At 44.1% G+C, this 14,146-nt stretch overlaps 5 protein-coding genes across 5 annotated transcripts; 3 read left to right on the plus strand and 2 right to left on the minus strand.

Annotated features, from left to right (window-relative positions):
- Window positions 1-2,582: 2,582 nt before the first annotated feature.
- Window positions 2,583-3,552, plus strand: EAF01_009223 (uncharacterized protein; the record flags this gene model as incomplete). The annotated part of the gene is made up of 7 exons (XM_038917479.1): window positions 2,583-2,602; window positions 2,669-2,741; window positions 2,809-2,936; window positions 2,989-3,215; window positions 3,282-3,305; window positions 3,377-3,400; window positions 3,455-3,552. 7 exons carry the CDS (start codon window positions 2,583-2,585, stop codon window positions 3,550-3,552), a joined length of 594 nt encoding a protein of 197 aa, XP_038767084.1.
- A 412-nt stretch (window positions 3,553-3,964) lies between these two features.
- EAF01_009224 (uncharacterized protein) lies at window positions 3,965-5,332 on the minus strand (the record flags this gene model as incomplete). The annotated part of the gene is made up of 6 exons (XM_038917480.1): window positions 3,965-4,140; window positions 4,250-4,677; window positions 4,760-4,764; window positions 4,933-4,982; window positions 5,138-5,169; window positions 5,256-5,332. 6 exons carry the CDS (start codon window positions 5,330-5,332, stop codon window positions 3,965-3,967), a joined length of 768 nt encoding a protein of 255 aa, XP_038767085.1.
- Window positions 5,333-6,411: 1,079 nt separating this feature from the next.
- EAF01_009225 (uncharacterized protein) lies at window positions 6,412-7,660 on the plus strand (the record flags this gene model as incomplete). The annotated part of the gene is made up of 6 exons (XM_038917481.1): window positions 6,412-6,452; window positions 6,507-6,525; window positions 6,584-6,935; window positions 7,014-7,389; window positions 7,518-7,546; window positions 7,602-7,660. 6 exons carry the CDS (start codon window positions 6,412-6,414, stop codon window positions 7,658-7,660), a joined length of 876 nt encoding a protein of 291 aa, XP_038767086.1.
- Window positions 7,661-9,563: 1,903 nt separating this feature from the next.
- EAF01_009226 (uncharacterized protein) lies at window positions 9,564-10,589 on the minus strand (the record flags this gene model as incomplete). The annotated part of the gene is made up of 3 exons (XM_038917482.1): window positions 9,564-9,968; window positions 10,032-10,260; window positions 10,363-10,589. 3 exons carry the CDS (start codon window positions 10,587-10,589, stop codon window positions 9,564-9,566), a joined length of 861 nt encoding a protein of 286 aa, XP_038767087.1.
- A 1,646-nt stretch (window positions 10,590-12,235) lies between these two features.
- On the plus strand, window positions 12,236-12,821 carry EAF01_009227 (uncharacterized protein; the record flags this gene model as incomplete). The annotated part of the gene is made up of 4 exons (XM_038917483.1): window positions 12,236-12,412; window positions 12,464-12,541; window positions 12,593-12,679; window positions 12,735-12,821. 4 exons carry the CDS (start codon window positions 12,236-12,238, stop codon window positions 12,819-12,821), a joined length of 429 nt encoding a protein of 142 aa, XP_038767088.1.
- Between the last annotated feature and the right edge of the window lie 1,325 nt (window positions 12,822-14,146).

Below are 14,146 nucleotides of genomic sequence, written 5' to 3' on the forward strand. Positions count from 1 at the left end.
GTCCCTTTTGGTATAGAAACCTAGATCGGTATGCATCTCGCCGAATGAACATGTAATTTGAGTATAGCTTGGTGTGCACGTGGGTTGAATCTGATGCATGTAAGTTCCAAGGTTGTCTGGACTCTGTAAGATGGTGGAGGTATTTGATTGGGATAAATGGATGCTTTTTGGCGAATTGAGATGAAGAGGATGAAAAGGATGAAAAGGATGCAAAAGGATGCGATACAATATTGAATTGGGAAGCTCTAAACCCATGCATGTACTGCCAATGAATGAATGTGTCAATGAATATGTCAATGAATGTGTCAATGGATGTGTCAACGAATATGTGCGAATAAATTGAACGGGTTTTGTTGATGTTGTATTATTGAATGGGAAAGCTCGGTTGATTGTTCTACGAAGTATTGTTCTATCCCATATCAATCATTCTTTAGTGATCAGACAGTGGGACTTTTGATGGTTCTTTGGGTATCGATCCTCAACGTCGTCCTCATCCTCATCGACCTATGACTCCGAGGCTACCGGTACTAGATAATCCTCAAGAAAGTCTTTCCTCGTTCCACGTTGAATGCACCACATCATCTCCGAGCTGCCTGCAAGTGTTCAATGTGGCCACCGACAAGAACTGTTGGTCGGAATTTGTACGCTGTGGTTGGTTGCGCACAGTGCACGGACGGCACTTGGACTATTTTGGGGTGAGAGCTCCACAGAAGACCCTTTGAATCAAGTTTTACCCCACCTCAATCGATAGCAATCAATAGCAATCGATAGCAATCGATAGCAAGCTCCTTTTGATATTCACACCGAACTCACAGTCTCGTACCATGGTATTATTATATACTCTGCACCTATGCAACTTAACAGCTCAATAGCTTGATATCATCTTACGACCAATGCGGTAGCATCTGCATGGCTGCAGGTTTGATCGTTGGGGCATAATGCATATGATAGGATGATGGAATTCATACTAAACAAAGCTTACGAGCTATCACATCATTCATTGGATTGGAAGTTGGAAAGCTTGGAAAAGCTATTAGATGGGTTAGGTTAACAAGAGAGGCACGATAATTTCAAAACATCTGGCCTTTAGCTAGAGAAGGGTCTAAGGATCTATCTACCTACGAGTAGGTATGATTTGTCCTCTTTTCCATTGATTGATCGTATGACAACACCGACTCTTGAGGCAATGTATATCTATCTATCTGGGTGGGTAGATTGCGACATATCAATGCCGAAATTCGGAGATTCCTATGCCTACCTAGGTCCTAGGTACCTGAGACATGATTCATTATCCGGTCCAGCCAATTCTGATGAATTCCTCAAGTTTAATATTGGGCAACAAAGGTAAAAGCCGAAGGAAGATCTCTCATGTCAATTAGATACCCAAGCCAAGGATAGACCACAGCCAAAATAGGGATTGCTTGGTTCCAACCAACAAGAGGTGCACCTAATAACCTTATTAGTCAAAGCAAGGTTTCTAGTAAGCCATGGGCTTTTCCAGCCGTCCATTGACCTTTTCAACCAATGTGTGCATGATGGAATAACTTGCTTTTTGTTGCTGGCCAAATGTCCTGAAGTGAAGAGTGAATCGATGTATATAAAGATAATTCAATTGCCGTCATTGGGGATTCCAGGTCTAATCTCTGGGAATTTGATTCTTCCCCTCCAATGTCGATGTTCCATTGGTTGAATATCTAGGATTGATCATAAATGAGTGAAGCATTCGCGGAGAATCCAAAGCGGTTGATAATGTGGGATGAAGCTTGAGGTTGTTTTGGTGCTTGAGAACTGGAACTTGGTAAGAAAGAGCCGATCTAACGTAATCGGGGGTGGACCGTGAGCCCCCGTCAAGGTGTGGTGACTTCAAGGGATCGAATCAAAGGTCGAGCTGGCCCATGGTATCTATCTGCCTTCATCTTCTTCTTTCTCTTGGACGCTAGTGAATCTTATGGGAGGGGCAAGAATAATCAATCATATGCAGTCAGTCAGTCTCAGTCTCAGTCTCTTTCAATTCCCCCGCTTTGCGCTTAATAGATCAGAAAATCTTCCCTACCTACCTTAAACCCTTTCTTCCACTACAATCTCATTCCTCTTCCTTCCAAGTTACAACCTCAACTCCAAATACCTTCCTTCGCGATTTATTACCTTCGCACTCCTACATTTTATCAGATCGCACTGTCATTTCAGTCGTCCGATTGAATAATCCCCTTCTAACGATCTGTTATTTACATCTCAGAACCCGATACCTTTTACCAAACACCCACCAACCAACCAACAAAGAAATCTCGATATTTCATCATTTCATCTCGACACTCTAATCCTTCAAGAAGTTCGTCCGATTCTCCTGCTTGTGCTAGCTGACTTAACTGTCTTTTGCGATTTTGCTTCCAAATTCATTCCACATCACCCTTCCATTCCACATCTCCGTTTTGCGGATTCCTGTTTTTGCCTCGATGTATCTTTCTTTGTGTGTTCCGTCCGTTTCTCGTATACACAACTTCCGCCTGAAATGGCGCGATTCTTTTTGTGTGAATGCGTGCGGACATTGAGACTTTCAGCCAGGTTTTCGAGAATTATCTATCATGTCTAAATTATTCATTGGGTAAGTCCAAATTGTTACATTCCATTCAAACCATCACTTGACAGATTGACTGACATTCTCAATTAGTGGCCTTGCTTGGCACACAGATGAGAACGCTCTCCGTGAGAAGTTCTCTGAATTTGGAACTGTTGAAGAAGCAGTATGTTCTACGCTCCCTTTATCGATTAGCTCAACTGCAGGATAATATACTGATATGATTAATACAGGTTGTTGTCAAGGACCGCGACACTGGTCGTAGCCGTGGCTTCGGCTTCGTTCGTTATGGACAAGGCAACCCTGAATCGTCCCCCGAGGCCGATGCGGAGAAGGCTATCCAAGAGATGAACAGTGTTGAGTATGTTTGTTCCAATATACAAATTTCTAGACACAAGCTAATATACACATAGATTCGATGGCCGTACCATTCGTGTCGACAAAGCCTCCGAGCGCGCCGGCAATGACCGCTCAGGTGGTGGCGGTGGCGGATTCGGTGGTGGCCGAGGTGGTGGAGGATATGGTGGAGGCCGTGGTGGCGGTGGATATGGAGGTGGTGGTGGAGGATACCAAGGTGGTCGTGGATATGACAACAACAACTCCGGCGGTGGTTACTCTGGAGGTGGTGGATACAGTGGAGGTAAGATTCCCTTTGATGATTTCTCCTTCAGTGGCCGCACGAACATTACTGACGTTGATGATATAGGTGGTGGATACTCTGGTGGCGGAGGTAAGCGATCTCGCTCGACCAGTCTGTCGTGAACATTTGAATAGCATTTACTAACAATTGAGATGATAAAGGATACAATGGAGGCGGTGGTGGCGGTACGTTGCACCGTGGATACTCTTAACTTTTATAAGCATACTAATTGTCTATAGGCTACTCTGGTGGTGGTGGCGGTGGATACTCCGGCGGTGGAGGATACGACCGTAATCAAAGTGGTGGAAACGCCGGAAACTGGGGAGGAAACCAATAAATTGATTTCGACTAGGCGGCATTCTTCTCTTCTTCAAGGCCTCTCATTCTCCAAGAATAAGAAAAGTCAGCCTGGGGTTCTCAGCGAAGGTTTTTCGTGGGGCGGATTTCATGATGTTATCATCTTTTTCGATAGCAGCTTAAGATTTACCTCGTGGTTTCTGGCAGCGGTTCTGGTCTGGCGAGCAATATGATGCTTGCATGGAGTTTGGAGGGGGTTATCTTACCTTGCTCGATCACTTTTTTTCTTTTCAACATCTAACAAATGTTTTCAAGTCTGCCTGTATTTTCGAGTCACGATCATTCTGATCAAGCTCTCTTTATGTAGACTGCATATCTCTGCAGGTCTATATGGTTTCTATGGCAAATAATACCCAAAAAGGGAATGAATGAATGAATGGCTCTTTCACGCGTTACTTTTCAGTCTCCTCCTGCTCATCTGTGCTTGTAACTTTCTTGAGCCTATGATCTATAACCTCTGTGAGACTTGCTTCTGCTTCGACACCTCCTTGCCTCTCAACTATCTTCCGAACCCTGTTCGCCAGATCCTTGACGTGATCATCACTACTCTCAGGACTCAGTTCGTCCACTTGATTCATTAGCATGATTATTCGTGTCTGATGCAGACAGATATATCGTAATGACTAGCATCCAAAATATACAAAAACAGAAATCAAAACGGGATACAAGCAACATACAAGCAGCATCCAAACTCAAAAGATAATCGCGATTCAAACCACTCGGGCCTTCGCTTCGGAAGATGTGCTCCGCTAATTCCTGCGGATCTTGGGGGCCGGTAAATTGAGGATTGGAGGGAGTGCCTATGTAGAGGAGGGTTTGAATTGGTTGTTGTTGGTTTTCGTTGGAGGAGGAGGCGGCGGAATAAAATGAGGTGTAGTGGATGGTGTAACCATTGATCTCTCGGATGTCGAGGTATTCGCGGACTTGGGCGACGTGGGATGGGGGGATGTGGTAGGCGACACCCCAGGTTTTTGGAGGGGAGGAGGATGGGGTGAGAGATGGGGTTGGGGGGAGAGAATGCGGATCGTGGAGGGTGAGCCAGTGGGAGTGTGGGATTAGGGTTACGACTCGGCCGGGGGAGGAGGGCGTGCCTCGGTGGTCTTCGCTAGTGGGGGTTAGGGGGGGTAGAGGAAAGAGGAAAGAGGAAAGAGGAAAGAGGAAAGAGGGAAAGGGGGTGATTTATTTACCTAGCCTGATATCTATGTGTTAGCTCATACTCTTATTTACACGACTTCGTATGTGAAAGGAAAAAGGAAAATAGTTTTACTAGGGAATGAGAACGCTTCAAGTTGAACCCTCGTCCCTATGAAATATCTTCTGGGGAAAAAAAAAGAGGGAAGATGGTGTAAAAATATCTTACCTGCCAAAATCTCCGCACATATCCTGTTACGTAGCCTGGAATACGACGATCTATTTGGGGGGATTGTTAGGGAATTGGGGTTTAGGTGTTCGTTATTTAAGGGAGGGGTTGGCTTTGGTGGTAAGTAGATACCTAGGTACATTTCTTGGAGAGTGCAGTCTATGATAAAGGACGGAATGTACGAAGGAGAAGATTTCTAGATTACCAAAATGTGGAGGGGGCTTCCAGATTAAACTCCTGTGATTTGGAAATTGGGTTAGCTGGGATTGGATATAGGTATTTAGGTAGGTGATGTAGAGGAAGAGGTGTAAGGTAATAGGTACCCATATCCGAAGATCCAAAATTCATTTTCGGGATTGGGGGAGGTGGAGGGGGAGGGAGTGAGAGAGGTGTCGCCCATGGTGCGTATTGGATGCGTAATGATGCGTATTGGTGCGTATTGGTTCGTATTCGGGAATTACTCTAGATAGTTGAGACAGGAGAGGGGAGAAAGGAGGGGGTATTGATATATGTATATGAGGTGAAATGATAAAGAGTTGACGAGCGAGGGGTAAATAATTTTATGTTTCAGATGCGTTTTGAGGGAGGGAGAGAGGGAGGGATGATGATGATGATGTACTTGGGTAGAGCGGAATGATCAGTTGAAATGCCGATGGAGGCTTGCTTGCATTTCCACTTTTTTCTCCAGATACTTTGATTGAGATTTATAATTTATAATATGTACTCTATATTGCGTGTACGAAGTACGAGTACGGGAAAGTAGATAGCAGCAGGTGACACTCACGTAAGTACCTAAAATTGATCGCAACCAAATTTACTTTGCAGGAATTGCTCACCGGGACTCGGAAATCGGGTACATGTCAGGTACACATTTATATGGGAGAGGATAAAAGTATAGAAAATTCAAGGGCGCATGACATCTCTTGTCAGTGTCAGTGTCAATATCAGTCCATACACTGCTGCACTGAAAATGTCTGTTTTCTGTTGCTCACCAGGGCTCCAAAATACTCGCATCAAGTATTGGCATTCGTCATTCTTGGGCTCTTAACACAGCTGGGTGAATCACTGAGGATTCTCGACGACCTCTCACCTCAGCCCCCATGAATACATCAGAAGACTCCTTTCTATCCCAATATATCTAGGACTCGTCGTTCTCGCCATACTTCCTCTTTCGACGATACACGATACACGATACTTTGACATCAAATTAATTTCATAGGCAATTTTTAATCGGCAACTCTTCCGGTGATCACCAGGTACCTGAAATTAGATCCACCATTGTAACGCTCAGCCTACTCGCCGCGTCAAGGGAACCTTTTACTTCCACGGCCCCTCTAATCGCTCGAGCTTCAATCTTCAATCTTTATTAACATCTAACTTACCACGAAACCTCACAACTTCTTTAAATAGTCGACAACTGAAGAATAATTGGTCGCGAAACGTCTTCTATAATCAACACTCTTGATTCCATCAATTAACATGGCTTACAACAAAGCTTTCAACCCAGATTCGCTACCTGCGTAAGTCAATCCCCTCTTCTCTAGATGAGAACCAGGCTGACCTCAACCCCACAGGTTCGCAGAGCCAGAACGAGTACATTTCTCCCTTTCCCCAAATCGCATCGCATAACCATCACTAACCCACACAATAGAGAAATGCGCAATCCCCCACCGTTCAAGCCCCCATTCACAGCCAAGCGCAACAAGCCATGCACGGCGCACAATACGAAAACCGTCCTCCACCATCCCTCCCCCAAACCATAAATCCCAACGGCCACAGACCATCCGATGGTCGACGACTCTCTCCCCAAATGCATCCTCCAGGGAACTATGGCGCTTCCCCTCCCGGTCGCGGCTATGCTTCTCCTCCACCAGGGCAATTCCAACCTGGTAGAGTTGCGCCTCAGACAAGACCGGCGCAACAATCTAGACCTCCTCCTTCGCCTGCTCCTCCTGGTGCGGATCCTCAGTTGTGGCCGCTGTTTCAGGCGGTGGATAAAGATAGTATGTTTTGACCCTATTCCTATCTCTCCCTCTAATATTCAAGAAGGAAAGACTAACCCCTCCCCCCCCCTTCTCTAGGAACCGGCGCCCTCACCGAAAGAGAGCTCCGCGCCGCCCTCGTAAATGGCGATTGGACCGCCTTCGATCCCTACACTGTAAAAATGATGATCCGCATGTTCGACACCGATCGCAGCAATACCATCAATTTCGAAGAATTCTGTGGATTGTGGGGATTTCTTGCTGCATGGCGTGGATTATTCGATCGTTTCGATAAAGATCATAGTGGGAATATTAGTTTGGATGAATATTCGGAAGCGCTGGTGGCTTTTGGTTATAGATTGAGTGATAGTTTTGTGGGGACCCTGTTTAAGGCTTATGATAAGAGGGCGGAGGGGGCGATTAGTTTCGATATGTTTGTGCAGAGTTGTATAAGTTTGAAGAGGATGACTGATGTGTAGGTTTTCTTTTTCTTTCTTTCTTTTCTTGCGGGATGGGTTTAGGATGTTATCGGGGTTCTGCGTTTGCGAAAAGATATTCCTGAGACTTGTGAGAACAAAAAGCTAACATGATGTTTTGAAATAGCTTTAAACGTTACGATGATGACCGCGATGGTAAGTTAATTCGCATTCGTCTCTTCAGCTATAAATGTCTGACAATTTCTACTAGGTTATATCACACTCTCTTTTGAAGATTTCCTCCTCGAGATCATTCGACAGAAGTATTAAGATTTTTTACATGTTTATGGCTAGGAAGATATATATGTACCAGGGAACTGGGCAGCTGGGAAACAGATGGGTCTAGCCTCGATTAGTATTCTGGTAAGGAAAATGGTAAAGGATGGAACTTGGCATTGCGAAATATAGGTTATGGTGATGTTGGGAGGGATGTGGTGGAATTTGATGTGTCTAGAATGGATAGATGCTCATAGGAAATTTGATACCCATGGTTTTTGCAGTTGTTGTTTGGTTGAGCTTGCTGGTGTTGTGTGAGTGGTGTGTGGGTGCTGTGTAGGAAGAAGGAGTAGGTATGCTGGTAAGTGAAGTATATGGGTGGTTAGTCGTGATGAACTTCGAGAGGACTGTATGTTCCTCGATATACGCCCAGGTATCTCTTTCTTTTTTCCTTTTCTTTTTTCAAACTCTTTTCATTTCATTGCCTTTTATGCGTCAATCTCCAGAGTCAACAAACAACCCCTAGATTTCTTTTTCCTTGTATCAGAGTGAGAATTCCATATGTATACCTAGGTACACACATACTTGCGTACAATATCTATCTTGTCTATCTCATCTGACTCTCTAAAACGAGATAGATAGATAAATAGATAGATAGAGAGGTAAATATATCATCGCGAGGATATCAGGAATCGAGATATTGGGGGGTTCTCGTTTGAGATTTTGATTTTGATTTTGATTTTGATTTCTTGAGCTGTGGGTGGGTGGATGGAGGTGGATAGGGTGAGGTATAGGGGGGAGGTGGGTCACACGGGGAAGGTGAGGGGTGTGAACAGAATGATAGATTGGTGTATGTGTGTAAAACGGAGTAGGGGATCAAGTGATTCTGGTATAGTCCAGGAGTGAGAATTTGTTCTTGATGTGTGGAGTTCTCTTGGATTCGTTGTGTTTTGGGATTTTTGGGGGGAAGGGGGGGGAGTTGGATTTGGATTCGGATTGAAGTTATTAGTTAGGTATTAGCGTCTGTAGGTTGGGTTTGGAGAGTTGGTTTTGTGTGTTGTGTTATTTTGTAGTGTTATATTGTTTCTTGTTGTGGGTATGGGTGTGGAATTGCTGGAATTTGATGGATTCAATAGTTTGGTGGCTTGGGGGTCGTGGGTGGGACTAGGTTTGTGTGTGTGTATAGTCGGGATTAGTAGGAGGAGTAGTGGAAGTAGGAGGGCTGTGGTAGTGACTGTGGAAGTGTGGTGATGGTGATGGTGATGGTAATGGTAGTGTTTATTTTTGTATTTCGTGAAGATACAAGTAAGAGCGTTATCACGCGATGTGTTGGGGTTGTTTTGTTTATCTGAGATTAGAGTGATAACTGTCGTGGGAATTAAAGCCAGAAACCTACAAAAGTGTGCTATGATGACTTAAGCTGGGTTTCCAGAGAGAGGGGGAGTATCTAGTATAGTTGAAGTCTTATAGTGTGAGTATTGAAAGAGGTGACCATAATTGGGTGTGATAAGTTGGTTTTATTTCCCGGTTATTTTAGATACCTATATAATAAGGTGAAGTTGTTGCGATTATCATTGGGATCAAGAGAACCATTCGCATACTTTCCATGTTGCGGTCTGATTTAATGCCCACGCTGGTGCGACCTGAGCACGTTATTCAGGGGAGTTTTGATTTGTTGTTGGGGTTATTGGTCAGGAAGTAGAATCGTTCATTAAGTAAAGAGTTTCACGAGAGTGAGATGAGCGTCAAGCGATGCGGTACTTCAATACACGAGCACCATCTACTCCAGAATGGGAAAGTCAAAGTGACACTTTCTATGGGAATAAAGATTGGAGCCAGGCTTTTCGAACAGCTAATTATTCTGCTGATGATATATTTATATTGCTATGGATAGCACTAAAGTGCTATGTATAAACGCTGTACCATTACATAAATATGGTGTGTGAAGGTAGGCTTCTCAAAAAATTTGAACCGTCTCGTTTGCCTGTTTATTAGCCCTATCTTCTTGTTCACCCGTCTCTCCTGCTTGTTCACTCGTCTGTTCTGCCTGTTCACCTGTGACCAACTCCTCTGAGACTTTAAGCGCCCTTTCCCCAATTCTGATCAAATCCCTATTATGAAGAGTTTCTTGGTGCTGACCCGTGATGGCTTGGTCCAGAAGCGCAGCCGCAACTGTTTCTGCCTGAATTCTTGGCAGCCGACCTTTGAGACCATCTCGGACCCACGATCCAGCAGTATGCGCCATTTCTTTCAAGCCATTGCCAGTCTTGGGTCGAACGATGTGTCTCGGCTTTGCAATGCATGCCTGCACTTGTCCATTGAGCTCACCTGCGGAACTCAAGACATCTACCTCTGTGATTCCCTGCAGGTATATAGTTAGTACTATAGTGTTATTCTCGAAACTCGATATAAGGGAGTGACTCACCTGTATCAAAAGTGAAGTCGGATCTTGACGCGGCATCCGGGGTCTTCTGGATCGCGAACTGCTCACGTAAATGAACTTAACGGGAGTTACGTCAGAAGAGTTAGGGTTCCCGAAACGTGCTCGCCGCCTCGCCATCCATTTCACGCCTTTCTCAATTTCTTCGTGATAACACGCTCGGTCGTAATGTGTAAATTCATTTTTCGGTCCAGTCGCAACTGGTCTGAGGTTCCTACAGTATTCGAGTCAGAATCTGAGAATAAGTAAAGGTGCGTCAAGTAGTCCCAGCTGCTACTCAACGATCAAGGAATTTGATTAGGAAATGTGTCTATACCAAATACAAGCACCCGTTGCAGAAGCATCGATAGTTAGTCTATTCCAGCCCTCATTGTTTTGGGGAAGCTCGCACGTCACCATTTTCGAATGGCCACTAGGTTCTTGTGGTGGATCTGTCGGACGACCTGATATAGCTATGATGGATGTGATTTTGATGTTGGCAAGAGCTTGTTTGACGAGTTCCGCACCAAGAATGTCTGTCGAGCCGACAATGATGAGCTTCATGTCGGAGGATGGTGTTTGTTGCAAGTGATAGTAAGAAATATAATGATTTAATGAATACAATGTTTGCTGAAGATGATGTTGATTGAAGATGGTGTTTATTAAAGATGGTAATGTTGTTGTTTTTGAGGAAAAGTTTTTTGTTGGAAAGTAGTCTTTATATATTCCCAGGCAAGCGCATTAATATCAACTCTTACCAGGAAAGAGCCGATGACCATCCAACTCCTCCATATCGACTGCTTCGAGAAATTGAGATGAGCACACCATGAAGTCGCACCTGCCTTTTTATGCAAATTGACGTCGGGATAATAGGCAATAACATACCGTGCAATCTTTGTGAGATCGATGAATTTAATTCCTTGGGCAAACTTTGTATCGTTTATCAAACTGTATGGACCCTCCTTCTCCCAGGTATTACTCACTCCCCTCATTGCTTCTTTCGCTTCGTGCCATTGAAAGCCACTCTTCGTTTTCTAGTATCACATTGTCTTATTTGTCGCACATGAATAGGCAGTGCCTGTGTAGCTGTAAGTAAACAACATATATAATGACTTTCGCTCCTTGCGAATGCTGCTGGACCTGCTGCTTATGTATTTTCACCGCAGCATCCACTATAAATTAGTTATCCTCGCTCCAGAGCAAAATTTATCGTATCGTTAGCAAGGTTGTCAATGTAAAAATTGCGGTCCGCATGTAACTCGCTTGTACGGTAGCCCGGCGCCAAGATATTGAGTCTTCTTTCCTACAAAAGACCCTACCAAAGTACAAATAATGAATTTCCAGTAGCAGGGACTATTACCAGATGATCATGTGATTAATCTTCGGTTTGGAAACTTCACTCGACACAGATGCTAGTATGATATTGACGATAGCTCTAGAAGTCTAATCTAGTATTAGATGAGAACTAGGATTCAGTGCTAATCTCCATTAGTACATTCGAACCGCAATTAGACGATACTATAATGAAACTATCTCTTTATCTACCTAGCTATCTAGACATATTATATGCCCTTTAGATGAGATTTATCTACTTTCAGCTTGAAAACACGAAGGTAGATCGAGATCGGCACTTACCGTTAAGTTGAATCGAAGCCGGTGAGAAGCCGTATCGGAATCACCTTGTCAGTATCGTTCACCTTCAACACTGGCAAACGAGAAAGCACTCGGCATAATCCACGTGGTGATAACTCACACCAAGTCGCAAATTCCGGTTAATAAGCACGCAATTAAGACAAATCCCTCAAATTCACCCAATTTCGAGCCGCAAATCGAACGATTCTGTGCTGCAATTCGCAGCAAATGCAAAAACAATCTGGATGAACCCTTCAGTCCGACTCTGAAAGAAGCCGAGATCCTATCAAAGTGTTCCATCTACTCCTCCATGATGAAGATACAAGAATGAATGACTACCCGTCCAGGTAAATAGAATCCCACATTGAACTGCACCCCAAGACTCCAGTGAAGCTCCAGGTCTGAGGAACTCTGCATAAAGGCCATGCCTCTGTCCCTCTTGCTTCTCTTTCTTTTTGTGAAAAACAACTCTCTCGGTCACTCTGCCCCTCTTCCACAATCTCACGCTATCGCAGTACTAGCATCCTATCACACTTCCATCGATCTTCATCTCAACGAACACTGCCCCTTCATTCGCAATGTCTGGTCTTATGCCTTCCAATGACGAAAACGAATACGGAAATATCATTCGCCGTGCCCCTTTCAAGTATCCTTCACGTCTCATGAATCGCTCTCCTTCTCCCGAGCCTCGACCAGCGATGGACCACAATTATCATAAACCTCTTGATGTCAATGACTATCCGTCAAGATTTTCCGTAAGTATATTTCTGAGCTTTTGTTGCACATCTAACTCTAACTGTTTCTAGCTAGAGAGCGAGGAGCGGGAGCGTTTGGAAGAAATCGAATATACCAAGCGAGTAGAAAAGGAGAGAGTTGAAGAGAACGTGGCTAATCGCATCGCCTAGGTTGAGTTGGATCGTTAATGTGAAGAGAAGAAGGCAGCCAATCGCAAACTTCAGGCCGACTCCGATTACAAAGCTGTTACAAAGCGTGTTACCAAAGTGCTCCGCAAGACATCCATTGTACGTTGCCCCTCTTGAATCTATGGATTTCAAACTAATGTATTGTCTGTCATAGTTCGAGCCAAAATACGAGGCTGAGACTGGCGAAGGAAGTAGCAAAGGAAGTGGCAAAGGAATTGGTCGTGGAATTGCGAAAAAGTGATGGTAGTTTGAGGCTTGGGAGTTTGGGAGGCAGACTGTACTTTTAGAAACTCGCACATAACGGTCTAAATCGCCTATATGGCAAACTTGCATCATAGCGCATGACTTCGAGTGAAAATGGAATAAATTTCATCTCGCAATCCTGATTCCACTTTGTGTGAATGTGATTTACGAACTGATTTTTGGGTCGCGCAGCCGCATGAAGTGAATATTCCCTCGCACAGAGTGGATCGCACCACCAATTGAGTCCACGGTATTGCAAAATTTATGAGTCGCTTACCAAGCTCCACACCCATCACAGCCATCACAACCAGAAAAGACGATTTTGCAAAAAGAGATAAATCTCAAAAGAAAGAGAGACAAAAGATGCAAAACTCACGCCGAAGCCCTAATGTTACAACTCTCCATATAACTCGTCTAACGGGGCACCACTCGGTAACAAACGCCTCAAGGGAGACGAAGGCAACCGACTCATCAATACTGCCAGATTTCTTTTTTGTCATTGAATTTATGGAGGTTATCGAAGTGTTTGAAAATATATACTATAGTTTTTCATTAGCGAAGCTCCACATGTTGAGACCAAAGAATGGTAAGGGTCCACTGCCACTAGAGGTTAAGATGATGGCACGCGTGAGGCATGAGGGCATATTTGTTATTAAGCCAGCTATGTCTTTTGAGTTCAGAAGGGCGACGATATGATTGGGGATGTTTTGACAGCTACTTTACAAAGAATCTAAGAGAAGGTTATCTTCCGTTCTAATGAAATCTGCTCATAATTTTAAAAGAAAAACTCAATGTGCGCATTTATTATCTCTGCACAAAGGAAGGGACTATAGCCGTGTTGAGAGTTTTCACGGAGGAGGTAATACCTTGAGGTCAAGAAGGTCGTTCGGAACGTGCTCTCTTCAAACACTCAACGATGCATGTACCTTCTCCCAAGGTTATGAGTTTATCTTAGCAGTATTCTCTGTCACTGTCAAGTCCTCCTCCCTAATCTAACATCATAACTTCTTCTGCTGAATTCACATGTGCAAACTGTAGTGTTCTTGAGCTTCGAATCCAGTGATTCAGTACATCGCCACCTCTCATGAGGATGGTATTAGAAACTAGTTAGTTTGATTTAAAAGATATGCGTGACTATCACAGCACCTCTGCTATATTTTATTTCGTTGAGTATATGTTTTGAAAGTGGAGTGGTACCGAATAATTGTGGAGATGGGTTCTCAAGCGAGGGGGGTGGGATGACAACAGACACGCAACATCGAATCACTTGCACGTTAAAGGTTTATACCAACACACACCTTTTTATAATGACTGAACATCCAT

Source organism: Botrytis porri, assembly GCF_014898465.1.
Source record: "Botrytis porri strain MUCL 3234 chromosome Unknown BPOR_013, whole genome shotgun sequence".
NCBI classification, from domain to species: Eukaryota; Fungi; Ascomycota; class Leotiomycetes; order Helotiales; family Sclerotiniaceae; genus Botrytis; species Botrytis porri.